This window comes from Saccoglossus kowalevskii, chromosome 20 (genome assembly GCF_978046115.1).
Source record: "Saccoglossus kowalevskii chromosome 20, keSacKowa6.1, whole genome shotgun sequence".
Classification (NCBI taxonomy): Eukaryota; Metazoa; Hemichordata; class Enteropneusta; family Harrimaniidae; genus Saccoglossus; species Saccoglossus kowalevskii.
The window spans coordinates 17,091,149-17,118,944 of NC_140660.1; the positions used below are offsets into that span (position 1 = coordinate 17,091,149).

Sequence of the window (27,796 nt, forward strand, 5' to 3'; positions counted from 1 at the left end):
ACGCGAGTTTAGTATTGTTGAAAACTACACTTGATATCCGCTATGACGTCATGTAATACTAATTCACAATTAGAAGAAAATCTGAAGACTACTCACCAACTGAACTTTCACCGGACAGTTTCAACATGGCTGACGAAAACATCCTGGAGACCATCAACGTTAATTATTAAGTTGACTGGTTCCCGGCGTCCTTTGCGAATGGCCAGTAGTTTCAAACATGCGCAGTTCCAAACATTTACGCATGCTCGGGCCTCTGCTTCAAAATATCCGCGTGGATGGGTTGATTCATATTGCTCTGGTGTTTTCACAGGATTTAACCCGTTTTAGTTCGAATAAAGGAAATGTAAGTCGATCGATAGTTTCTACCGATATCGTGCTTGAGTTGTGTGAAGCGGATTGAAATATAATTTGGAAAATCGTGTTATTTTCGGGAAGTTTGGATGTCATGGTGTCAACGCTTTACTACCTTGTGTTATTATATGAGTAGTAGGGGAATTTACCGGCGACTGACTAACTATGCCGATCTCACTTTAGGTCATTTTTTATTATCCAGGAAACGTTCCGAGCGCCTGTGGATTGTAAAAGCTATAACCTCGATTACCCCACGACGGACGAAATAATCCTACCTGCGATAAAAGAAGGACCACAGCGAAACCAAGAGAGCTACAGAACTGCAACTATCCACAGCTTGGAAATCACCGCCGACCGGAAAATCGTCACAAGGAACCGTGAGTACCACGTACGTCCACATGGTCTTGTAGTGATTCTATGTCCGTCGGGGCATGGAGCTCTTTTTTTTAGCTCCATGGTCGGGGCGACGTAACATCTGCAAGCCCTTATAGTGATTACCAAAGTTACGAAAAGGGAACACACTAAATTTATGACATCTGCTCTCGTCTCGGTGTCAGTTACGTGCACAGTCAGCTGGCATCGGTGACGCTGGATGTATACCCTCTATCACAGCTGACTGTGGTTACGTGTGGCTACAAATACTTCGGCCTAGGGGGGGGGGGGTGTCGGCAGATTCCATTTTGCCAGCTGTAAATTTCAGTTGACCCACACCCTATCAAATAAAAAAAAAAATGGGTGACCCACCCCATCATATTTTAAAGCTAGCCCTGCGTACAGTGCTGTGTGTAAGGGGACGCGTTTGGTTGATAGATGTCCCCACCACACCTCTGCGTACCTCCATAGACAAAGTCCGGGAGCGCACCGTAATTGGTGCGCAAGTTAAAAATAACTTTTAATAAGTAGTTTTCAGCCAAAATCGGTTGAAATGGCGATAGTTATCCGTAACAAGCATTACAAAGTTATCTGAAACTGAAATGTCTTTAAATAACAACTAGTAAAGACGGACAAATTGTAAACCGGAGGAATTATCCACCAAACGCCGCCATTTTTAATTTCATTCACGCGAGAGAATGTGTTTGTTTTTAGAGCCAAGTAGCCGATTTCATCCACAACTGGACTCCGAACTGGGAGTTCTAGACATATCTGGTAATCGATCATCATTTTTGGTACCTGGGCATGTTATTTCATTAAAAAGGTTATATTTTTCAAAGTCCCGGACTTTGTCTATGGAGGTACGCAGGGCTGTGGTGGGGACATCTATCAACCGAACGCGTCCCCGTACACACAGCACTGTACGCAGGGCTAATTTTAAAAGCATGCTTACCCCCCCCCCCCCAAAAAAAAAAAAAACAGTAAAATTAACAGTTCTGGCTCTGACATAATTACAAAATGTATTATATGTGCAGTGAAAATATCATGGTTTGCCATAATTTTGACATAAAAGAGGGAAATCTATGCTGCTAAAGATAGTAAATAAAAGCAAAGCTGTGGAGTACTCACTTGATAAACGCCCTTATAAGATAGGAAAAGAAGATTTGAATCTAGGCGGTTTGAACTCTTTGAAAACTAATTTTGATTTAAAATATCTTTCATATTTTATAAACCAGGAATGCTTTACACTCGAAACACAGTCTGTGCTTATGAAAACAAAGGAAACTTTGATTTTTGCTTAAATTTGTGTTGGATTTTGGCATTTTACAGAGCAAAACATGCATATTTAAAAGTGAAAAAACTATTATTTTTTCATCCTTTATTTTAATTTATATATCAACATTTTCACAATTTTTTTGATTTGCTGAACAAAAACTGTCACAGCTCTTTGTACTAATTGCTGTGTTGTCTTTCCATCTCCTGTTATAATTGGATAAATCCAGTAAATATCTTGTACAATGGTGACTTCAGACTTTAAATAAAATAATATGATATCAGCAGCACATGGACTTGGGATGTGTTTAAAACTTAACAGTATAATTGGGGTTCAAGCCACATTGCATAATCTGTTAGTTATTTGACAACTTCAATCAACCCCAAAATATTTAGCCTATAACTTTGTTTTCATCAAAGAATTTATAGGCAATATAGGTAATAGTTATTATTGAGAACACATTTGTACGATTAAGTTTTTTATCTTTTGTTCTCAAATCATTTTTCTTAAATATATGCATAAGCGCGTATGTGAATTCTGAAAAACATGGTAACACCCCCCTATTTATGATATCAAAAACAGGGTGCCCCCTATTCGCAAAATCAAAAACAGGGTAACCCCCTACTGATCCACCGACCCACCCTAAATAAAATACCCCGGTAAGAACCTACCAACTTTTAAAAAATATATCAGTTTAGAGGATTATTTGACAAACAATAATATTGAACTTATAGAATAAGTTTTGTCTAAGTAACCATTCACTGAGGATTGAAACAGGGCACCAAACTCAATAGCCATCAAATGAATAGATATGTCTTCTCTGTAACACAAATCACAAATTGTGATTTCTTGTCCTGTCTATGCCCAACACAGAAACATTCTATTTATGGAAGCAAAGAAAATATCCCCAAATTTCAATAAAATAAACCATGACGACAAATACAGATTTATCTTGAGCGATGAATCCCTGTCAATAAATAAATAAATAAATTAATAAATTAATAAATAAATAAATAAATAAATAAATAAATAAATAAATAAATAAATAAATAAATAAATAAATGTCACCTTATGATCTTCAAGTTTTTTTTGCCATTTGCTTTGACATGTCACATTTCATGTTTTTTGTGTTTTTTTTGTATTTAATTCATTATCATCCATCCCAATGGATTTTAAGTGTTTGAATAAATACATAAATACATGTAAATAAATAAATAAATAAAAAAATAAATAAGTACATGTAAATAAATAAAAATGCACTACTGTTTAATTAGTCGTAAGACATAAAACTCAAGTTTCCTTGTGAAAAGGAAGACCAAATTAAATCCTGAATATTTATAAATAAATAAATTATTGACAAGTAAAGACAACGCCCACTTGCCGCTGATTGGCTAATAAAGTGGACACTGTCCTGAGATGACCTTTTATCCACATGACCAAATGTTGTGGTGTCCAATCAGCAACAAGAGGAGAATAACAATGTTTGCAAGGCATTTAAATTGAACGGTGATTGGTTGATTAGTGGCATGAGATCTGTAAGAGTTTGCAGATGTTGCATCACCTTGGTAATACTGACTTAGAAACATTACAACACCCTGTGTGTATGTCCCCGGATTTATCAAATTTGTCTGATTAATGTGTATCATAAATCACTTCTCAAGGGTTTGATGAACTTTTGTAGTTAATTTGAGATTGATCAGTTCAATTTTGATGGCATACAAAATGTTTTGTACAATTACTGGAAAGTTGCAAATGACTTACTTATTTTTGCCGTACATTATTGTAGACGCCAAATTTGTCTATTAGTTGTCAGATCGATAGGGCGCCACCACAGTTCATTTAATTCTAAGTGGAGGTAACATAGGGCGAACAAACACGTTAGGTTTTAGGAAAGGTCAGAGGAAAATAGACGGCAAGTTGGCGATTGGTAATCTTTAGTCCCTTGGACTTGTATGATTATTTACGGGAACTTACAGAACAGTGGCAGGGTTTGTGAAGTTGTCAAGTTGAAGTCTGCAATTAATCGTATGTATTAAAGATTGAAGTTTCTTGGTACTACTTGTGTTGCTATATTTACGTACACTCTGTTGTGTTGGAATCGCGTGAATATTATCGAACATATTGACGGTTTGCTGTAACGTAGCTTCGACCCGCCCTTCGTCAGGTGACATACAGTGTCAAGCTCTATGTAGATGCAGTAGTGCAATCACCAACCGGAATTATTGCGTCAACAATTATTTATTTTTATCTTGTGTTGTTCCAACTCCTCTCGCCCAGTCCAGTTTTCTAGGAAACCACTAATTTATGTGAGTTGTATATTTATATTCAAATTAGTCTACATGTATTCCATTTATTGTTGGATTTTTTAAGCTAGGAATTTTGAGTTCGACCACGGGGGAGCCCAGGAACTATAAATAATAATAAACTATAATAAATGAAAATACATTACTATAATAAACCAAATATCACGTCACGTAAAGCCTGTATGCTAAGAGGAGGGGGGGTTCCGGTAAAATGAAATATTGAACTTAGAAGGGATGCAATTCAGGCTTCAGTGATCCCATAGTTTTTCAATTCAACTAACATTAAAATAAATAATATATTAATTGTTTTAAAAAAATCAAAATGGGTCCCATGTCAAATACAATATTTAGGGTTGAATAAGAGACTTAACATAAATAAATCAGATAAAAAATATACATTTCTGTCTTTTGTTCGACTAATATTGTGACGGTTACATTTCATAAATTTAATTTCCATTGCAAATTACCATATAACAAATCAGACATGACAGAATATTTTTGGATTAGGCGTACATTGTACATGTACCGGTATATCTACTGTTTATCAAAAAGTGTGTGTCTGAGGGGGTGCTTAGACAATGGGTGAGTGGTGTCCCTGGGTGAGTGGTGTCCCTGGGTGAGTGGTGTCCCTGGGTGAGTGGTGTCCCTGGGTGAGTGGTGTCCCTGGGTGAGTGGTTTCCCTGATGAGTGGTGTCCCTGGGTGAGTGGTGTCCCTGATGAGTGGTGTCTCTGGGTGAGTGGTGTCCCTGGGTGAGTGGTTTCCCTGATGAGTGGCTTCCTGGGTGAGTGGTTTCCCTGATGATTGGTGTCTCTGGGTGAGTGGTTTCCTGGGTGAGTGGCTTCCTGGGTGAGTGGTGTCCCTGGTGAGTGGTTTCCCTGGGTGAGTGGTTTCCCTGGGTGAGTGGTTTTTCTGGGTGAGTGGTTTCCTGGGTGAGTGGTGTATCGGGGTGAGTGGTTTCCATTTGTTGTTGCTTTGTGTGTAACAGACTGATTTTACTCAAACTTTACTTATCTCCTTTTTATTTTATATTTAGGTGCCTTGGGTTGATTTCTCAGATTTGTTTATTTTCATATTGATAAATTAGTTTTTGATGACTTTTCGAAGACCACCAGCCTGATTGTTTTGATATCTTATACATTTTAGATTGATCACTGTCAGATTGATTTCATTCCATTCTCTATCTAATAATTCATTAAGTATTGATAACTACAATTTTCTCATTTTAATGAATACGGTATTCTTGTTATCTTCAAAATGGCTAGACTGATTGATTTGATTTTCCTTTGTGATTATGCATCTAAAACAGTGAAGCTATATCAGCTGATAGGCTGCTTGTTTCATGATTTTACTCAATATACAGTATTGTGAGCTGCTGTGTCATGTGACCTCATTAAAATGCATAAATTTAATTCTAAGCAAGCACTTAGGGTTTCTATGGTCAAAATATAATAATCCAGTATACAATACCATATTTTTTCTATTAGTATCACATGCGCTTACATAAAAAACAGAGGTGTTTCTATGTTGCATTTGTGTAGTAGTCATTGGTGGGACGAGATCATTGGGTCCTGGTGTGTGTACATGGTTGAAGCCATGTCAGTCCCAATCCTGTAAGAACTGAATCTCGCGTATACACAGCTACTTTTGCTTGCTTGAGCCATAGGGATTAGATAAAACGCTGTTGTGTAAACACGGCAATTAATTCAGTATGCAATACCATATTTAGACAGTTTCAGATCATTTTTGATCAAAAAGTTTGTCAATTTTATCAACATTTCATAATTTTGTAGATGGTGACAAAATTTGACAATGGTACTGGAAAGGTTAAGTTTTAAAGTTGTCTGGGGATGCATACATGTATACAGGTCAGGGCTTATACCCAGGTAAGGGCTTATACCCAGGTAAGGGCTTATACCCAGGTAAGGGCTTATACCCAGGTAAGTGCTTATACCCAGGGATGGACTTATGTCCAGGTAAGGGCTTATGTCCAGGTAAGGGCTTATGTCCAGGTAAGGGCTTTACTCAGGCAAGGGCTTTACCCAGGCAAGGGCTTATACCCAGGTAAGGGCTTATACCCAGGTAAGGGCTTATGACCAGGTAAGGGGTTATGACCAGGTAAGGGGTTATACCCAGGTAAGGGCTTATACCCAGGTAAGGGCTTATACTCAGGGAAGGGCTTATACCCAGGTAAGGGCTTATACCCAGGTAAGGGCTTATACCCAGGGAAGGGCTTATACCCAGGTAAGGGCTTATACCCAGGGAAGGGCTTATACCCAGGGACGGACTTATGTCCAGGTAAGGGCTTTACTCAGGCAAGGGCTTATACCCAGGCAAGGGCTTATGTCCAGGTAAGGGCTTATACCCAGGTAAGGGCTTATGTCCAGGTAAGGGCTTATGTCCAGGGAAGGGCTTATAACCAGGTAAGGGCTTATAACCAGGTAAGGGCTTATGACCAGGTAAGGGCTTATACCCAGGGAAGGGCTTATACCCAGGGAAGGGCTTATACCCAGGTAAGGGCTTATACCCAGGTAAGGGCTTATGACCAGGTAATAGCTTATGTCCAGGTAAGGGCTTATACACAGGTAAGGGATTATGGCCAGGGGAGGGCTTATGACCAGGGGAGGGCTTATGACCAGGGAAGGGCTTATACCCAGGGAAGGGCTTATACCCAGGTGAGGGCTTATGTCCAGGGAAGGGCTTATGTCCAGGGAAGGGCTTATGTCCAGGGAAGGGCTTATGTCCAGGGAAGGGCTTATGTCCAGGGAAGGGTTTACACCCAGGTAAGGGCTTATGACCAGGGAAGGGCTTATGACCAGGGAAGGGCTTATACCCAGGGAAGGGCTTATACCCAGGGAAGGGCTTATACCCAGGTAAGGGCTTATGACCAGGTAAGGGCTTATGACCAGGTAAGGGCTTATGTCCAGGTAAGGGCTTATACCCTGGTGAGGGCTTATACCCTGGTGAGGGCTTATACCCAGGTGACGGCTTATACCCAGGTAAGGGCTTATACCCAGGGAAGGGCTTATACCCAGGGAAGGGCTTATGAACAGGGAAGGGCTTATACCCAGGTAAGGGCTTATACCCAGGTAAGGGCTTATACCCAGGGAAGGGCTTATGAACAGGGAAGGGCTTATGAACAGGGAAGGGCTTATGAACAGGGAAAGGCTTATGAACAGGGAAGTACGATATAATGAATGTGTTCACACTCCCTATATCACTGGTCTTGTAACTACTGTTTTTGATATGTAATTGCTCATACTCTTAGGATAGTATGAAGTCAGTTTTCAGTTTCATACCTGCCATCATTTACCTAGTCTTGTTTTCCAATGTTTTTTCACCCAACCTCACCAGTTATAGACATTCTAGAAGTAGTTTTATCCATAGAAAGTGTAATTTTTATGGGAAGTTATTTTATTATTCTTTATACTAGGAGTTTTCACATCTTATATTATTTATGTTGAAAACAACACGCATTGTGTTTGATTGAGATGAATGGCATTTTATTTTATTTTTATTTTTCATCATGTTGGGTCAATTTGGTCAATTTCATATTTTCTCTACCAGGTCATCTGTTTACTCATATGAGAAAAGGAATTATGTTTTTGCTAGACATAGCAGGTGATGTGATGGGGTGGCATACTTACAATTCTAAGATCTGTTACGAAGAGTAAATCTGTTGTAGAAATTATTTTTACCTGCCAAAATTTGTCAAGCACATGATTGTACATGTCATATGCACTGGCCAGTATTAAATGTAATTTTAATTAATAATTTTTTTTTCATTTAACACCTAATCTGACTTTTAATCTTGTACATGCTGTACTATATATTTTGGCTCTCATTATTTTTCTAATATTTTAGTATCGACCTAAGTATTTTTATCTACCTAATTTAGCTTATATCATTACATGGTTTTGAGACTTTTATAAAGATGATTTATTGAGGGAATATTTATCATTGTTTCTAGATTTTTTCTCCTAATTTGGTTTACTATGTTTGCTATATTAGAAGCACATCTTCAATAGGAGTGTAAACCAAAAATCACATTTGTTGTACAGTGAATCATTAAAATATACTTAATTTGACAACAGAAACACCTCTGTAATTTAAGTGCATGTGTCTCTAATAGAACAAATACACTACTTCAAATACAGTTACAATAATTATCCATAAGTTAAAAAGATGGACTTTAATATTAACGCATCACATCTCAGAAAATCATCATCCCTGTTATTTATGGTGCCAGCAGTGATGTGTTAATTGTGTCTAGATTTCATTCTCCTGTCATTGTCCCTTTCAAATTTTTTTTCTCTATATCATGTCTGTACTTTTCTTACCAGATGAACCAATGTGAATCAGAAAGCCAAGGTAGTTGGTCTGTTCATGGAATGTGTTGGTGGTAGAACCCAGTCTATATATCAGTATCATGGTCCAACAGAAGATTACAAGTGTTATTGTTTTTCCTGTCAGTTGAAGGTCAACATTTCAAAGACTCTACTGGTAATATCAACTTGGATGTCAGTGATGTGAGTATTCCCATATTAAATCTTTAAAGTTGTACTCTGAGATATTATTAGTTTCATCTGTGTTTTAGAATTACGGTGTGAAATATTGAATGGTCTGATGTGTGGCTTAGTTAGTTCATAGGTATTAGAACAAATATTTAGATTTGCAGGATTGTTAGTCGTTGACTGGAAACAGTCTGGGGACGTATGGATTGGATTCCTTCCATCCGTCACAGTATCACAGAAGTTCATGGACCATTTTTTTCCAAACTTGGTACATGGTTGATACATGATGGTATACGTATGCCCCAGATTTGTTTTCTTTTCAGATACAAAATGGCCGACTGGTGACCATATATCTTTGTTGTGCTGGCTGATTCTGTTCAAATGTAGAATATGTGTAACACCTTTTGACATGCCAAGGCACATCCATTATTATTCAGATTTGTTTTTGAGATTAGCCGACTGGTGGCCATTTTGTTCATCAAAAAGTACTTATTTTTGTTAATTTTTGCTTATAACTTGGGATTACAAATTGTTGACAATTTGAGTTATGACACATGAGTGTATCTACCGCTAGAACATCTGTCAGTTCCGAAAATAAGAACATAATCTTATGTATTACTCAAGGCGTAGTTATTCGATACAACAGTGTCAAACGTATTCAGTTTTCACAGTTAGCTCTGTTATACTCTGAATGTGTCTATTTCATCAATTTAATTCATGATTGCACATATGTTCAATATGTTTGTGTCTAGAATGCTGATTACTGTGTGAGCGTCTTCAAAGCCCAGCCGTATAATGAGTAGGAGTCATGGATGTACCACAGAGGGCGCACTACAATCCTGTCAGAAAGGTCAAGTTTGGTTGAACATTGGATTTGCAAGTCCCCTGCTTTCTTGTCAGTCAGAGATAGAACACTGGTAAGATTCCTTAATGATTACCATACCAAATTTGTATTCATTCAATTTGATGAATTTTCACTACAAAGCCATTTTAAACTTTTGTCAAGGATATCTTTACTGTTTGGGTTTTTTCTTACCATATCATAGATGGGAGTGGTTGATTTGAATATTTTGTTTTAAAATTGGTTCTAAATATTTCCCTAGTCATATTCATGAAGCCTAATGTAATATAAAAGAGAGGTTGTCATGGTGATGCTTCAGTTTGCTCAATGTGGGTTCTATGTGACAAACACACCTTTATAAAATTTCAGCTTTGCCTCACAGTGTTGCAGCATCTATGCTGTGAGGCTGCTACTGCCATGCTGTACATTCCTTGCTGCATGGACCCTTTGTCACATACAAATTAGCACTGCAACATGGATACATGAGTGCATGATTTTAGAGTGCAATTTTCAAAACTTGCTGTAAGGATGTCGCTACCACCAAACCACTGGTTAACTTTACAACATTACTATCTATTCCTACCTGTGCTTGAAATTGTACAAAACAATTTCCTCAAAAAATCACCTACAGTGATAATAAGAGTCAAACCAGTTAAGTCAAGGTTAAAAAACAATTTAGTTTCTGTCTATCAGGTGAAGTGTTTATTTCATTCTGATAATGAACATAAACTGAAAACTTGCAACTCTACAAATAAATTTGGGCATACAGTAGTGGTAGCTGCATCTATGCTGCACAGCAATGACCGGTGCATGAGAGGCATTTCTGCTTTTGGTTATACAGTGTTGGTAGCTGTGTCCATGCCACACAGAAATGACCAGTGCATGAGAGGCATTTCTGCTTTTGGGTATACAGTGTTGGTAGCTGTGTCTATGCCACATAGAAATGACCAGTGCATGAGAGGCATTTCTGCTTTTGATTTTACAGTGTTGGTAGCTGTGTCTATGCCACACAGAAATGACCAGTGCATAAAAGGCATTTCTGCTTTTGATTTTACAGTGTTGGTAGCTGAGTCCATGCCACACAGAAATGACCAGTACATGAGAGGCATTTCTGCTTTTGGTTATACAGTGTTGGTAGCTGTGTCTATGCCACACAGAAATGACCAGTGCATGAGAGGCATTTCTGCTTTTGGTTATACAGTGTTGGTAGCTGTGTCTATGCCACACAGAAATTACCAGTGCATGAGAGGCATTTCTGCTTTTGGTTATACAGTGTTGGTAGCTGTGTCCATGCCACACAGAAATGACCAGTGCATGAGAGGCATTTCTGCTTTTGGTTATACAGTGTTGGTAGCTGTGTCCATGCCACACAGAAATGACCAGTACATGAGAGGCATTTCTGCTTTTGGTTATACAGTGTTGGTAGCTGTGTCCATGCCACACAGAAATGACCAGTGCATGAGAGGCATTTCTGCTTTTGGTTATACAGTGTTGGTAGCTGTGTCTATGCCACACAGAAATGACCAGTGCATGAGAGGCATTTCTGCTTTTGGTTATACGTGTAGTAGCTGTGTCCATGCCACACAGAAATGACCAGTGCATGAGAGGCATTTCTGCTTTTGGTTATACAGTGTTGGTAGCTGTGTCTATGCCACACAGAAATGACCAGTGCATGAGAGGCATTTCTTGCTTTTGGTTAAAGGGTTATGGTAGCTGTGTCTATGCCACAAAGAATTCATCTGTGCGGTACCAGTACTGCTAGCTACACCAAGCTGCACTGATTTATAGTTACATGTATATTCCTTCACTGATTTGCAGTATCACTGTTGTGTTCATGCCGTATCCATGCTGTAACTATGCCGCACAGTTTCCATTTTCATAAGGGCAGTGACAATTTTACAACAAAATAAATACACTTCTTCAGAATTGGATTTATAATGGTCAGTATACATGTAGCTAATTAAAACAATCTGGATTTCCTTAAAATGCTATTCAAAATGGTTGAAACATTAAACAAATGAGCACTGCTATGTTTTTGCATAATGTTTGCTTTTTTGAGACGCTTAGATGATCAGATGCACTTGTACTATACTACAGTCATAACACCCTTCCCGCTATTTTAAGTCAATTTAATGTTTAGGTACTCAGTTGAATGTGCACATAATAATAATAATAATAATAATAATTGCATATTTAGAAGTGTACATTTCTTTCAGTATATAGCAATAAAAATAATAATCAATAATCAATACAGAGAAATAAAAATATAACAAGTTAGTAAAAGGAATTTTAAAGAGTAATTACAATATAATAAGTTCAAGTCACATGTTTTTTGTTCGTTGTTGGAATGCCATGAAGCTAAATTGTGCAACATGCCTAATTGAGGTTTTGTCTGTTATTTTCATTATAAATTAACCTATTTATTTTTTGCATATAGGTTGAGTATGCTATCTTTAGCAGCACCATTGATAACGTACCACTTATCAGTTCAGACAGAATTGAACAGAGTGTCATTCCTCAGTGCTTCACCATGTATCTTCCAATCGCAAATGAAAACTTCCTTTTATTAGCCAATGACATGGTGAGTCTGTTTAAGTATCTCTGAAATGAGTATTGTGATTGGTCAGTTATTGATGATAGAAATGTGCCACATTCTTCATGAAGGATTTGGTGCCATCATTTTTCAATTTATTTTATAACTAGATAATTTTTTTAATTCTCTATGTTTTAAATTACTGTCACAGTGGTCCATAGTAATTTGGAACTATGGGTCACAGTAATTTATGTTATCCATAAATAGTGCATACTCATACTATCACATATTTCATATTATAGTCCCAAGACCAGAATAAAGATATAGAACTGATCTGAGAGTGTAACTTTAATTATATGAATATACATGAATCACAGGAAACACTGAACTGTTAAGATTCAATCAGATTCACTGTAATAATTTATGCAAATTACAAATCTTTAAACTGTAAATTTGAACATTTATTGTTGACACTTAAATTTGTACATGTATTCATTTCATTACATTTGTTACACATATAAATCTAAGAGTACTGTCTCAGAGAACAAAAGTTTTCAGTATTATAATATTACATTCATTAAAAACACATACACTGGAGTGCTTGACTGGATTTTCTATTTGTCTCTGCTACTCTCTCTAACACTAATGTGTTATATGTTAGTGTATTGCCCAATTGAGGAACACATCCCATGTACAAAATGTAAACATTTCTTAGTTGATTATACTTTGTTGTGTTCTAGATACAAATATAATCTCTGTGTTGTCAGCAATCAATTTAATATGAAAGACAAATAACTTATTGAGTTTATTTTTATTTTCATCACTGCAGTTCAAATACAAGCTTTATAACTCTATGACTAAGATGTGCTGGAGGTCACTACTTGTACCAACCTATGGATCACTACTTCAGAGGTAAGTTGGTGATTATTTTGAAGAGGTGAGAAGTACCATTGCTGTATGTTTTGCTCTATTAGAAGCATATCTCCATGGCAAGTGGACATGCAAGCCTAAAGTTTTTATTTTACATCCCAAACTGAAGTTGTTAGTTTGTTGGTAGCTGTTGCTGTTCTGTACATATACTGCTCTTTACTTTCACAAGAGACATTTTGTAAACTCACCCAATTTTTGTAACAGTGACTTTTCACTGGTTCTCAGAGCAATTGTCACTAAAGTTTGAAAACTTTAAACATTAGACAAATAATTTGGTATTATTTTTGTTAGAGGAGAACCAGGATGTGTGACCTTAAGGGGTCGTGCATAATAAGAGCTATTATTTCCCGCCAAAGATTTAAACCTCTCATATGAATCGTAATTTGAAGTTTGCTGAAAGAATAGAAATATTCAGGCTTCATTTTATAATAATCATTTATTTAATCTGTATAATTGCAACTTTTATTTTTATTATTCTATTCAGTCAAGGAGTTGACATAATGGATTCAAGAGAAATTTCAATTGAGATTCCTCTTTCAGAAGTGCCCTTTATCATGAGAGTGCTTGGATTTTATCCCTCAAAGCAGGAGATAGAAGACATGCTGAATGAAGTGAAATTCAACCAATATGTAGAAACTGGGAAATATGTGACGAATTATGATCTTGGCAAATTTGAAAATGTAAGTTGGAAAATCTGACTGGCTCTCAACATTATTCAATATTATTCAAATTTAAGGCTATTATGAGGACACTACAAAGTATGCATGATGACAGTACTAGAGGGAATACCAATCAACACGTAATGAGAGTTGATGGAACAGCCTACCTATCTGCCATCTTGGAAATATCATATAATATGTAAAATATGTATTTCAAATACTGTAGAATACAGATACCACATGCAATACTGTAGAATGCGAATATCACATGCAATACTGTAGAATGTGAATATCACATGCAATACTGTAGAATGCGAATATCACATGCAATACTGTAGAATGTGAATATCACATGCAATACTGTAGAATGCAGATATCACATGTGATACTGTAGAATGCAGATATCACATGCAATACTGCAGAATGCAGATATCACATGCAATACTGTAGAATACAGATATCACATGCAATACTGTAGAATACAGATATCTCATGCAATACTGTAGAATGCAGATATCACATGCAATACTGTAGAATACAGATATCACATGCAATACTGTAGAATGCAGATATCACATGCAATACTGTAGAATACAGATATCACATGCAATACTGTAGAATACAGATATCACATGCAATACTGAAGAATACAGATATCACATGCAATACTGAAGAATACAGATATCACATGTAATACTGTAGAATACAGATATCACATGTGATACTGTAGAATACAGATATCAAATGCAATACTGTAGAATGCAGATATCACATGCAGTACTGTAGAATACAGATATCACATGTGATACTGTAGAATGCAGATATCAAATGCAATACTGTAGAATGCAGATATCACATGCAATACTGTAGAATACAGATATCACATGCAGTACTGTAGAATACAGATATCACATGTGATACTGTAGAATACAGATATCACATGTGATACTGCAGAATGCAGATACCACATGCAGTACTGTAGAATGCAGATATCACATACAATACTGTAGAATGCAGATATCACATGCAATACTGTAGAATACAGATATCACATGCAGTACTGTAGAATGCAGATATCACATACAATACTGTAGAATGCAGATATCACATACAATACTGTAGAATACGGAGTACTGTAGAATACAGATATCACATGCAATACTGTAGAATACAGATATCACATGTGATACTGTAGAATGCAGATATCACATGCAATACTGCAGAATACAGATATCACATGTGATACCGTAGAATACAGATATCAAATGCAATACTGTGGAATGCAGATATCACATGTGATACTGTAGAATGCAGATATCACATGCAATACTGTAGAATGCAGATATCACATGCAATACTGTAGAATGCAGATATCACATGCAATACTGTAGAATACAGATATCACATGCAATACTGTAGAATGCAGATATCACATGCAATACTGTAGAATGCAGATATCACTTGTGATACTGTAGAATGCAGATATCACATTTTATACTGTAGAATACAGATATCAAATGCAATACTGTAGAATGCAGATATCACATGCAATACTGTAGAATACAGATATCACATGTGATACTGTAGAATGCAGATATCACATGCAATACTGTACAATACAGATATCACCTGTGATACTGTAGAATACAGATATCAAATGCAATACTGTAGAATGCAGATATCACATGCAATACTGTAGAATACAGATATCACATGCAATACTGTAGAATACAGATATCACATGTGATACTGTAGAATGCAGATATCACATGCAATACTGTAGAATACAGATATCACATGCAATACTGTAGAATACAGATATCACATGTGATACTGTAGAATACAGTTATCAAATGCAACACTGTAGAATGCAGATATATGCATATATCACATGTGATACTGTAGAATGCAGATATCACATGCAATACTGTAGAATACAGATATCACATGCAATACTGTAGAATGCAGATTTCACATGCAATACTGTGGAATGCAGATATCACATGTGATACTGTGGAATGCAGATATCACATGTGATACTGTGGAATGCAGATATCACATGCAATACTGTAGAATGCAGATATCACATGTGATACTGTAGAATACAGATATCTCGTGCAATACTGTAGAATGCAGATATCACGTGCAATACTGTAGAATGCAGATATCACATGTGATACTGTAAAATACAGATATCACATGCAATACTGTAGAATTCAGATATCACATGTGATACTGTAAAATACAGATATCACATGCAATACTGTAGAATGCAGATATCACATGCAATACTGTAGAATGCAGATATCACATGCAGTACTGTAGAATACAGATATCACATGCAGTACTGTAGAATACATATATCACATGCAATACTGTAGAATACAGATATCACATGTGATACTGTAGAATGCAGATATCACATGCAATACTGCAGAATACAGATATCACATGTGATACTGTAGAATACAGATGTCACATGCGATACTGTAGAATACAGGTACCACATGCAATACTGTAGAATACAGATATCACATGCAATACTGTAGAATGCAGATATCATATGCAATACTGTAATATACAGATATCACATGCAATACTGTAGAATACAGATATCACATGCTATACTGTAGAATGCAGATATCACATACAATACTGTAGAATGCAGATATCACATGCAATACTGTAGAATACAGATATCACATGCAGTACTGTAGAATGCAGATATCACATGCAATACTGTAGAATACAGATATCACATGCTATACTGTAGAATGCAGATATCACATACAATACTGTAGAATGCAGATATCACATGCGATACTGTAAAATACAGATATCACATGCAGTACTGTAGAATGCAGATAGCATGTGCAGTACTGTGGAATGCAGGTATCACATGCAATACTGTAGAATGCAGATACCACATGCAATACTGTAGAATACAGATATCACATGCAGTACTGTAGAATACAGATATCACATGCAGTACTGTAGAATGCAGATAGCACGTGCAGTACGGTAGAATGCAGATATCACATGCAATACTGTAGAATACAGATATCACATGCAATACTGTAGAATACAGATATCACATGCAATAATGTAGAATACAGATATCACATGCTATACTGTAGAATGCAGATATCACTTACAATACTGTAGAATGCAGATATCACATGCAATACTGTAGAATACAGATATCACATGTGATACTGTAAAATACAGATATCACATGCAGTACTGTAGAATGCAGATAGCATGTGCAGTACTGTAGAATGCAGATATCACATGCAATACTGTAGAATGCAGATACCACATGCAATACTGTAGAATACAAATATCACATGCAGTACTGTAGAATACAGATTCACATGCAATACTGTAGAACACAGATATCACATGCAATACTGTAGAATGCAGATATCACATGCAATACTGTAGAATGGCAGATATCACATGTAATACTGTAGAATACAGATATCAGATGCAATACTGTAGAATGCAGATATCACATGCAATACTGTAGAATGCATATATCACATTAACCATGTTACGATAGTTTTTTTGGGTACAAGGGGAGTTGGTGGTTGGTAATCACTTCACAGCTGATAAGAAGACTATGATGGTAAAACATGTCCTCCAATAATTGTTATTATTAGCAATGTGTACGTTTCAATCCACATTCTGATATATAACATGTATTGGTGCATGTATTAATTCATCACAGAAAAGAATGGTTTCAACATTGGTTTTACCTGCTTCCTCATAGTTTCTCTGTCTAAATAGACTTCAAGTCCTTTGTCAACTATATGTCCTGGTCCATTTACTTACATGTCAGTGTCTGACTGGCATCACGGTTACTACATGGTTTTGTTCATTTCATGATCATATCTTCAATTCTCTAATTTTGGTGAATATTTTTGTCATCTTTGGTAAAAAGTGATATTTTCGACTTCTTGTTAAAAACCGCAAGTCCAATTGCTTTGATATTACATATATAGTTACTACATATAAATCTCTCTCAGATTTGTTCATTTTGTAATGATATCTTTAGTTCTCTAATTTTGGTGAATATTTTTATCATTTTTGGTAAAAAGTGATATTTTCGACTTCTTGTTAAAAACCGCAAGTCCAATTGCTTTGATACTACATATATAGGTACTACATGTGGACCTCTCTCAGATTTGTTCATTTTGTGATGATATCTTCAATTCTCTAATTTTGGTGAATATTTTTGTAATTTTTGGTAAAAAGTGATATTTTCGACTTCTTGTTAAAAACCACAAGTCCGATTGCTTTGATATTACATATATAGGTTCTACATGTGGACCTCTCTCAGATTTGTTCATTTTGTGATGATGTCTTCAATTCTCTAATTTTCGTGAATATTTTTGTCATATTTGGTAAAAAGTGATATTTTCGACTTCTTGTTAAAAACCAAAAGTTCAATTGCTTTGATATTACATATATAGATACTACATGTAGACCTTTCTCAGATTTGTTCATTTCGTGATGATATCTTGGATTCTCTAATTTTGGTGAATATTTTAGTCATTTTTGGTAGAAAGTGATATTTTTCAACTTCTTGTTAAAACTGTAAGTCCGATTGCTTTGATAATATACATATTGTTCATTTTCTGATGATGTCTTCAGTTCTTTAATTGAAATGTGCATTTCTAACAGCGGAGCTATCTCAGCCGATAGGCTGCTTGTTTTCCTATATTTCACATTATTCTCATCAAAAATCAGTGAAAATAAATTCCAACCAAAAGGCCCAAAAAGCCTTTTCAGCGAAAATTAATTCCAGCGAAAATAAAGTATTCCACAGTAAATAAACAATCTGTTGTATACGCCACTTGGAACTCAAGTTTCAAGGACACGCTCACGACAACCCCCCCCCCCCCTTTAATATGACAAGCACAAAGAGAACTTTCAAAAATTTAACGGGGACTGTGTCATTTTCAATGACTTGTTCACCATGTTTTTTTTTTATATTTATTTTGCTAAATCTTGTTAAGCATTCAAAAGAGAGAATGTTTGCACCTGTTATCTATATTTTAACATTTTTTTTGAGTATGTTTCACAATTTCCCAAGTGCCTACAAACCTGCATCTCTACCTTATCTCTAGTCTTATCACTACTAGCTATACATTGATTGGACCTAATATATGGCGCCCTCTAGTGCAGTTCTCCACAAAGCATTGTAATTGTTACAGATGTCATTCACAATGTGTAATGAAGAATTAAAATTTGCATAAAGTCAAGAGTTGTAATCCGGTAAGATTAAATACGATAATAAAATTCTTTCAGGACTCGACATTAATATTGTCCAAAATATATGTTGCATATATATTTACTATCAAATAGCATCACATTACTATTCAGTTGTCCAATGGTAATTTTACTGACACAGACTATAGGACTACCCTTAGTGTTTAACACAGAGTTTATAATAGTGGGGGAGTTGAAAGAATAAGACAAATATACTTTAAAAATTTGAAATTCTTTATTAAAAGAAGTCACATGATATATGCAAATGAACTTTAACAAACCAATGGAAGCCAAAATGACAGGCAACAATGAGACATGCTGAAAAATCATTAACAATTTAATATACAATACAAGCTTGAGTAATAGGCAATGTGTATGGAATAAATAAACAAAGCAAAAATAATAGTTGGGTAATGTGAACGGGTAAATGAATGAATAGATGTGAGCTATGAATAGAAAGCGCCCTCTATAGTGTCAATAAATGATGTGCTGAATTGGAAGACTGGTAGTCATGGCAACTACTACAGAGTTACAAGTAGTTTCTCCTCATAAAGTGTAATAATTAACATAATACTAATTCCATGTAAGATACCCCAATTCTAATCAGCAATGTCATCCAGGGTCATCTTTTCCCATCATGCCTGATTTTGATAGCTATAAAGAAAAAAGAAAAAAAAATTCAGGATGATATTAAAATCTGACACATTTCTAAACTACAATATTTTGTTCCACTTTTGTCCATAGATATATCTTAGATGTAATCAAAGGCAGATAAAGATAAGGGCATGCATCTATGCTGACATGTGATAAAGATTCCACAGATTGAGAGAAATGACAACAAGCCGGTAGAGCGATCCGCTTCGCTCAAAAAGCAAGTAACATGTTTTCGGCTGTTGCCACGGTAGGACATGAACGTGAAACTAACATCAGCTTATAAATAAAACCGGGCCCCGTATATGAAGTTCGCAGTCACTTTATTTTATTAGTAGGACGTATTCTGCTGTTACATTTATTATTTCCAACCGTTTTTCGATAGTATTTTCTAGTTTGAAGGCAGCATTTAGAGTTCATTGGGATGAACGTTGTTGAGTTGGGATTATGATGATACAGTGTAACAATGTTGGCGCCAGTGATCTCTTACCAGTGTGCAACGTAGCCAAAATAAAAAGCACGATCATTTCAATAATAATTTTGTTAATAAATTTGGGGTGAAAGTATTTTGAAAGTGGCTGTTGCCATGGTAGTGGTGGGCTAGGATTGTTTTTTCCAATTAGTGACAGTACGACCTGCCTTTCAAGTATAAATAAAATCAGCCAAGCCAAAAGCTGTTGCTGGTGAAAAGTTACCCCAACTTTGGGGTAAATTTTCTCAGTAATGAAAACAGACATAAAAAAACAGTAAATGTTTGCCCACACTCGATATAAATCAACATTACGAGAATATGCTCAAACAGCTCACTTCGGATTATAAAAATGCACGACACCTTGACGATAAGGGGAGACTAAAACCGCATGCACACTCGCTAAGAAATGTCAAAAGCATAGTGAATTATTTCAAAAGAGCGAAGCGGGAAGAAGATCCGACTACAAGCACCAGTACAGCGCAGTACGAAGATACACTCAGGAGCATTTGTCGGAAAAACTGATTTGTTCGTGATAAGTAAAAATAAAATGTGTAAGCTGTTTGAGATGACGGTCTTTACAAACAATGATCATCTTTATTTAATCACGTCAGACACAAAAAACACTACTGTGGTGAATTGCGCTTACTATTGCATGCTCAATAATAAAGTCAAGGTTGACTAGTTGGACCATATGTGCGACAAATCGAGGCTTTTCTGTGTAACCGGCTCTTTAAATAAAATCGTGCTTTTTGATTCAATGGTGGGCTCATCAGAAGTAACTAGCGGTTTGATTTCCGATTGAATCTTATCAGAATCACATTGAACTCTCTTGTTTTGGTTACTCACGGTAGATAATATTTCGCATGGTGTAATGGCATTATTTAAAGCGTCTTTAACTATATGTTTATATTTTTTGTATTTATTATATCGTAGGTAAATGTTATCCACAAAATCTAGGATATCAGTTTTATTATCTGTTGTTGATTCACTACTACTTTTAACTTCAATAAACTGTGGATATTTACGTCGTAATGCAGATAATATTACGTCAGTGGGAGACTGCTTGATGCGTGTTAGCGACTCAGTTAATACACTGCAGTCAACATTCCCATTTACGAAGCTGTCGGGGAAGTGTTTCTGTAACAGATGGTTAACCGTATCACAATGACTAGTTAATTCATCGTACTTTCCGACAAGAGAACTATATTTTCTTTTCTGATTGATAAGACATTCAGCCACATTTTGACCAGCTGGAATCGACGATTTAATCATTTGACATATGTCTTGGGCTGAATCACATTTATCACTTGGACCTTCCATCGTACACGAGTCGGCTGTGTCCATAGCTGATACAATAGGACACACACTATTTAATAATATATATGCGTTGTTTAGTGACGGGCAATTTTTTTCTATTATGCGATTCATCAAACTTGAAAAATTGTTCTCAATAACTGTAAATGTATTCGAACGCGCACCCCTGTGAGTTACGCTGACTTCATTAATGTCTCTTCTTGGCATTAAAGCATGATATAAACTGCACATGTTACCGTTTAGTGAGTTTTCGTTATAAATTCCACCAATAAACCATAATGCGAATGGGTAGAAAGGCGGATTGTGTTCATGGAAGGCGGCGAACACCTTTCCAATACACTCTTTTTCGCTATGATTATATGTGTCCGCCACGCTGAATTCACGCGACAACTCTGGGTCGTTGGAGTATATACATCAGTGTACTCTTGGACGACGCTACTCACACATCGTCCACTTATCACTATTGTAATTTTCATACAGATTGAGCATGAACTTTGGCAAGGAGCATTCTTTGAAATGACATGTCACACAAAGTGGTAAGATTTTCGACATAGCTTCAGTGAATCGTTTACTACTACCCATTAATAATATATATTCATAATTTGATGATCACATTTCACACGATTTCCCAATGTCTGTTGCAATAGTTTGCATGATAATTTTGTTCAAATCATCAATTTCTGAATCATGGTATTTTCCCCTGAATTCCTTACAAGTCATTACATTGTCGGTTTCATGACAGTCTGTCCCATCTAAATAAAAATACAGCTGATTATTTACGTTGTCAATTACGCCGGTTACATCGCAGTGACCGTCCGCTGTGGATTTAATTTTTAAAAGATCGATCACATACGAAGGAATGTGACGTATACAAGATCGGACATCGTCGATATAGAACGAGTCATTTAATTGTGGTTCGCGTTTGAGTGTGAAATCTTCATTATATTCTGTCAATCGTTTTAGAATTATTTTCAGTAAATACTGTGTTGATTTCAATATATCATTCTCAGTGTCACTAGGTATATTTACATTAGTTGAGGTGCGTTTACCAATATTTTTTTCAGTACAAAAAAACACTCAGTATTACAACAAAGTAAAATGTTTTTTCCCCGATTTGAAGACAAAAATTACTCTCAATATCATTTAGTAATATTTCATCATTACGATATATACAGAATTTCACTTTTTTATGAGTTCTTTCAGGAGAGACACCGTCGTCGTCGAGGCGTTTTCTTTTCTTATTGTTCAACTGTTAGCTTACTATTGGTGTAATTAATATAACGTTTATTTGTTCGGCGTACACACCAGGACATGGAACGTTACCAAATATTTCGGATGAAATGACAAAGTCGTCTATTTTTGTTTAAATAAGGTCAACAACAAATCATATAAATTAGAGTTCCTTTATGGTTTGAGGGGGGGGGGTAACTTTAAGAAGTGGAGTTTTTCTCACACAAACACAATGAAACACAGATAATGACGTGTAATTTATGGAATTATTTATTCTCGGGGAAAAAATACGACTCAAATGTTTACATTACTATAGTCAATATACATATTAAATGAAATGCTGTTAACAAAAATACAAATTCAGGCAAATAAATCGTAACGATATATAACGTTAATAAGCAAACTCGCTATGATAAGGTATGACGTCTTGTCGGTGAAAGTTACACTCAACACGTCTTAATGTAACTGATTTCTCGAACAAATTAAGTACAACGTCATACAATTTAAATAATGAATTACTACCGCCGAAGATTACGAGAATATATTCACCTTCCATACGAGCCTTGAATCGAGTATGCACGGGGAAGATGCATGCATGCGCCTATCGTAAATGATCGTGCTTTGGTGTCTGATTCAGCTAGTTTCAATATTTTCGAATACATTGGAATATTATCCCATGTATTATATTCTTGTGTGCCAACTACACGATCCATATGTATATGATCATCGGTTCTCAAATTAAGACGCATTAGACTAACTTCAATATACGGTTTGAATTCAAATTCACTCACTGCTCTCACATCCAGAGAATGTATACTGACTATACCATTGAGAGCGGGTATTCTGAATAATGACGGTGTTATTGGCGACCTGCTTTGAGGTATATCATCAGGGTAAGTCATTGGTAATTCATTTGTACAACAAGTGACGGAGGGTAATTTTCTCTCGTAATAGGCATCAGCCGTCAATGGAATTAGCAATGAACCAACCTCTCTACAATTGTTATCAGTGATCCATATCAGGTAGACTAGAACAATATCGTCATTAACATCAACGACATCAACGTATACGTTCGAGTGTGAAATAACATCCGTGACATAATGACGTGTCGATTTGAACATATCACATTCCCATTCACCCTCACTGTGATAGATGTATATATGTGTTTTGTCTGCGACTCCAATAAGAATTTTTTTTCGTTTGTAAAGGTCAAAGTCAGCACACCGCATTTCATCATCAATCATTGTCCAGGGTGGTGAATTGTACAGAGACTTGTAATAATTCAATGAATCCATATAGTCAAATTTTAAAAATTTATACGATCCACATCTTCCATTTCGACATGCATATATAACTCCATCTTTGTATATGGTGTTTACATTATATCTTGTATCATCATAATGATACGATCTACAAGACAAACAGTTTTCCATTTTAATTTTTTTTTGACACCGTCTTCACCGCATACGTGCATGTTGTTTCCGACAACGCTGAATGGATACTCTCTCACAGTTTCGGTTGGAAACATATCGGTGTATTTTTTCATTAATGTAATCTCGTCTAACTCCAAATTCAGCAAATCGCTCACATATCTTTCTACAACTGATTGGAGTTTGGGACAGTCAGATCGAATGGAAAGCACAAGTCTCGCAATATCAATATCTTCGGGTCGTGTCAATCCCAACTTTTCTTGACAACGGTACCATGCTAAAACTATGTAGAAGACATTACTTTCTACGTTCGTAATGCTTACTTTACGCCGTACAAATCGACGAACGGTTGCTCACGTCCACGGACTCCAACATTCATTTTCATCGAAACTACGCGTGTTAAATGCAATCACCCACGCAATATTATCCGTCAAGCGTTTCGGCCAACAAACATCTAATCGTTCACGTTTGGAAAGGTAAGAAAAAGTGTCGATCAATTCATCCAATGATATAATGTAATTCTTAGTAATTAAAGATGCGGTTAATATTTAAAAAAAAATGAATCGTACGAAACGCGTTTGCCTCACCGATAAGGTGTCGCAACGTCCCTCTTCCTTCTTTTGTAAAATTAATATATGGAATCCGGCAACAACCTTTGGATATGTACGTCATGACAATTCCCCAAAAGAAACGCTCATCGGGGTCGGTTATCAACAACTTTCTATCCTGGCAATTAACCTCTACTTCAGACTCAATATGCGCAATTTCGTCATACAGAACAGTCTGGTCAACTTTAAATTCAGTTTTTCCAACTTTAACGCGTACCGTTGCCATCTTCGTCAACTCAACTCTATTACATTAGGAGGTAAACAAGATATTACTTTGAAAAACAAACGCATGTCAAAATTTATTATTATATCATCCTATATATACATGGAGCAATTTAGCTTTAAATCGTCACGCGGTAAGTTATTTTTTCAAACAGTCATCCAGAGATTGTTCAACCTCGATGGTGGCGATATCTAGCAAACGCAACACAATGAAACACCGTACTGTATCATACGGAGAATGGTCAAACAAATATATGTGAAAACTGTATACAATTGTAATAAACTTTGAGTATCCTTCAGTCAGAAATCCGAGAGTTCATCAATGAACACACACACTGGCGTCTACATGGAGAGTTGTATTGTCTGCAACACGTTGTTTGAAGCCTCGTTCAGTTCTGTTCGACGGTTGAAGATGGACTCAAATATACATTGCTTCCCCGCGAACTAAATAATTTCGAACTTATCGGACGGCTATGTCCATACGAACAATAATACTAGTCGCAAACAGGGCGTGAATTTAAAATTCATTTTTTATTTACGCCGAATACTTGATAATGAATGCGCTTTTAAGTATGGTGGCGTTGGGGTGTATTTCGGGTAATAGATGTTTAGTAGGTGACGCGTGACTAGCTCGAAGACGGAATAGAGTGCATACGAAGAATGTCATTACAAACTAAAAAATATTGTTTAAATAATTTACTTCAACACGTTTAATTAACTAGCGGGAGAGGAAGCGATTGGAGTTTTTAAAAAAAACACGTTTCGATAAAAATGATTTTTGTTGTTGTAGACGGTCTTCCTGCTCGTGGTAAATCGACTCTAATGAGGCGGTTTGTTCAAAAACACACTTCCCCGCAATATATTTATGTACCGTTCCCACATAAAAAAATCTACGAATCTCTTAAAACGTGTCAAATGGTCAATGACTCCTTATTTCAAAATCAATTTGTACTATCATTACTTTTACAAAGAGAAGTTAATTGTGTAAAATCTGTAAATGATGAATTACTCGAAAATGCTGTATTTTTGTTGGAACGCGATATTTACACTTACGCGCCCGCTTTCATAATGGGAAATAATGAGCGGAAATTTAATTTTTCGCGAGAACATGCCACACGCGTTCCTCGTTACAGGGTGCTACTGAGTAGCCATAATCCCATCGAGAATTTGAGGGCATCATTAATTAGTGAAAACGTCCATGATCCATACGCGCAGAAAATGCATCATTATTATTTTCACCAACAGAATTGCCGTGAAAACCTTATTGAAATGTTTAATATGATAACAAATAAACCTAGTCATCCCTACCATTGCGTGATAACTACCGAGAATATTGAGGAACGTGTTGATACTTTGAAAATGTTTATTGATGAAAAAACTAGTAAAATAATTTCACCAAAGATCCAGTCGCCCAACTTTATTCTCTCGTACATGAACGGAGACATCAGCTGCAGAAATAATTGTTTGAGCGAGGTCTGTGGTGTGATAGAGTCAGTGATGATGAACACTCTGGTCGACTGGGTTGAAAATAGTCGGAAGTTGAATCCCACTACAATCAACGTATGTCCCAAAACATACGGGAAAGTTACTGTTAAATAAACACATGTTTTTCAATACGCGTATATTTTACCACCTTTAGACTGTATCGCATCGACAAAGACACTGTTGAATAGTGTATCTATGCTATGAATTTCATTGAGATGATTGAATTTTAAATATAGTTGGGGCCATAGAGTACATCAACTTGGTAAGGTATACTAGTAAACAGATGAGTCACATATCCATCGTCGTTAGAATGTACATACCCCCCACTTACAAACACAAAAATTAAAAATAGTATGTAATATACCATACAAGTGTACTCGCTAACTAGGTTGATATTTTGTTTCAAGTACAATACTGGCCAGAGGTTGTCATAATTGTATAATAAATTACTATATTGCTGCTTATAGAAAAAATCACGCAATGGTTCGTCGAACTGTTGAGTCAACGCAAGCAACCGTTTTCTTGTTTGATATACGGTGTAATTATTGTTCATGAAGTGAAAAGCGTTTACGAAAGAACGATAGAATAGTCCGGAATCATCGGGAATAGTTTTACACGTTACGGCATGATTTATATACATCGAGACACGGTCTAAAAGGAAGTATAACGAATGTCTATCCGACGTTACATGAGTTCTCTTGGAAATCGTATACTTATCCAAAGTGTCCAACTGTATTTCAGTTATAGCTGTGGGAGTGAATGATGAAATATCGTCCTTGCGTTTACGCCATTTACTGTGTTTATCGTTCATCTTTTTAATAATATTTTTTAAAGTGACGTCATTTTTTAAAGAATGTCTTAAATTAAGGGGCTGTGGGAGTGGGTATCGCTAGAGGCGGAACGTGCTCCCCGGACAACGTCCCGTCCGACGCATCAGACTCGAATGGTCGATATATAATAGTCCTATGTTTGTTCGTGTGTGGCATGTTTTGAACGTAATAGTATAGTATCACTTTTGGCACCGCGTCATGCGGGAAAAGATATTGCATAGCTGTCATATTGAGTTGTATATTCGGTTTCATTGCGATCGGAAAATATCCAATTGGTAAGTGACCATATATGAAAGCATCCGCCAGGTCTACATAGTGATAATTTTCTTTCATCAAAACCTGTTCTACTTTAATGTGAACGTTTTGTAAATTAAACATCAACATGTCAGATCTAAAAAAAAAACGCAAGTGTTCGAACATTTGATTGTGCAAGAAGCTGTTATGCAGCTGTCTGCGGGTTTCCTCGTATATATATTCGTCATACTTTTCTGGAGTTTTACATATAT

The 27,796-nt window shown here is 36.2% G+C and overlaps 1 protein-coding gene across 1 annotated transcript; it reads left to right on the top strand.

Annotated features, from left to right (window-relative positions):
- The first annotated feature begins 201 nt into the window (after positions 1–201).
- Positions 202–8,654, top strand: LOC146730070 (uncharacterized). The gene is made up of 3 exons (XM_085494287.1): positions 202–343; positions 554–728; positions 8,641–8,654. Exons 1-3 carry the CDS (start codon positions 218–220, stop codon positions 8,652–8,654), a joined length of 315 nt encoding a protein of 104 aa, XP_085350413.1. The 5' UTR covers positions 202–217.
- The last annotated feature ends 19,142 nt before the right edge of the window (positions 8,655–27,796 follow it).

Bases quoted from the DNA above. Each gene is read 5' to 3' on its own strand.
- LOC146730070 (XM_085494287.1), top strand. From the start codon at position 218: ATGCGCAGTTCCAAACATTTACGCATGCTCGGGCCTCTGCTTCAAAAT. The intron at 344-553 runs GTAAGTCGATCG...TTTATTATCCAG, and splicing joins TTAGTTCGAATAAAGGAAAT to GAAACGTTCCGAGCGCCTGT.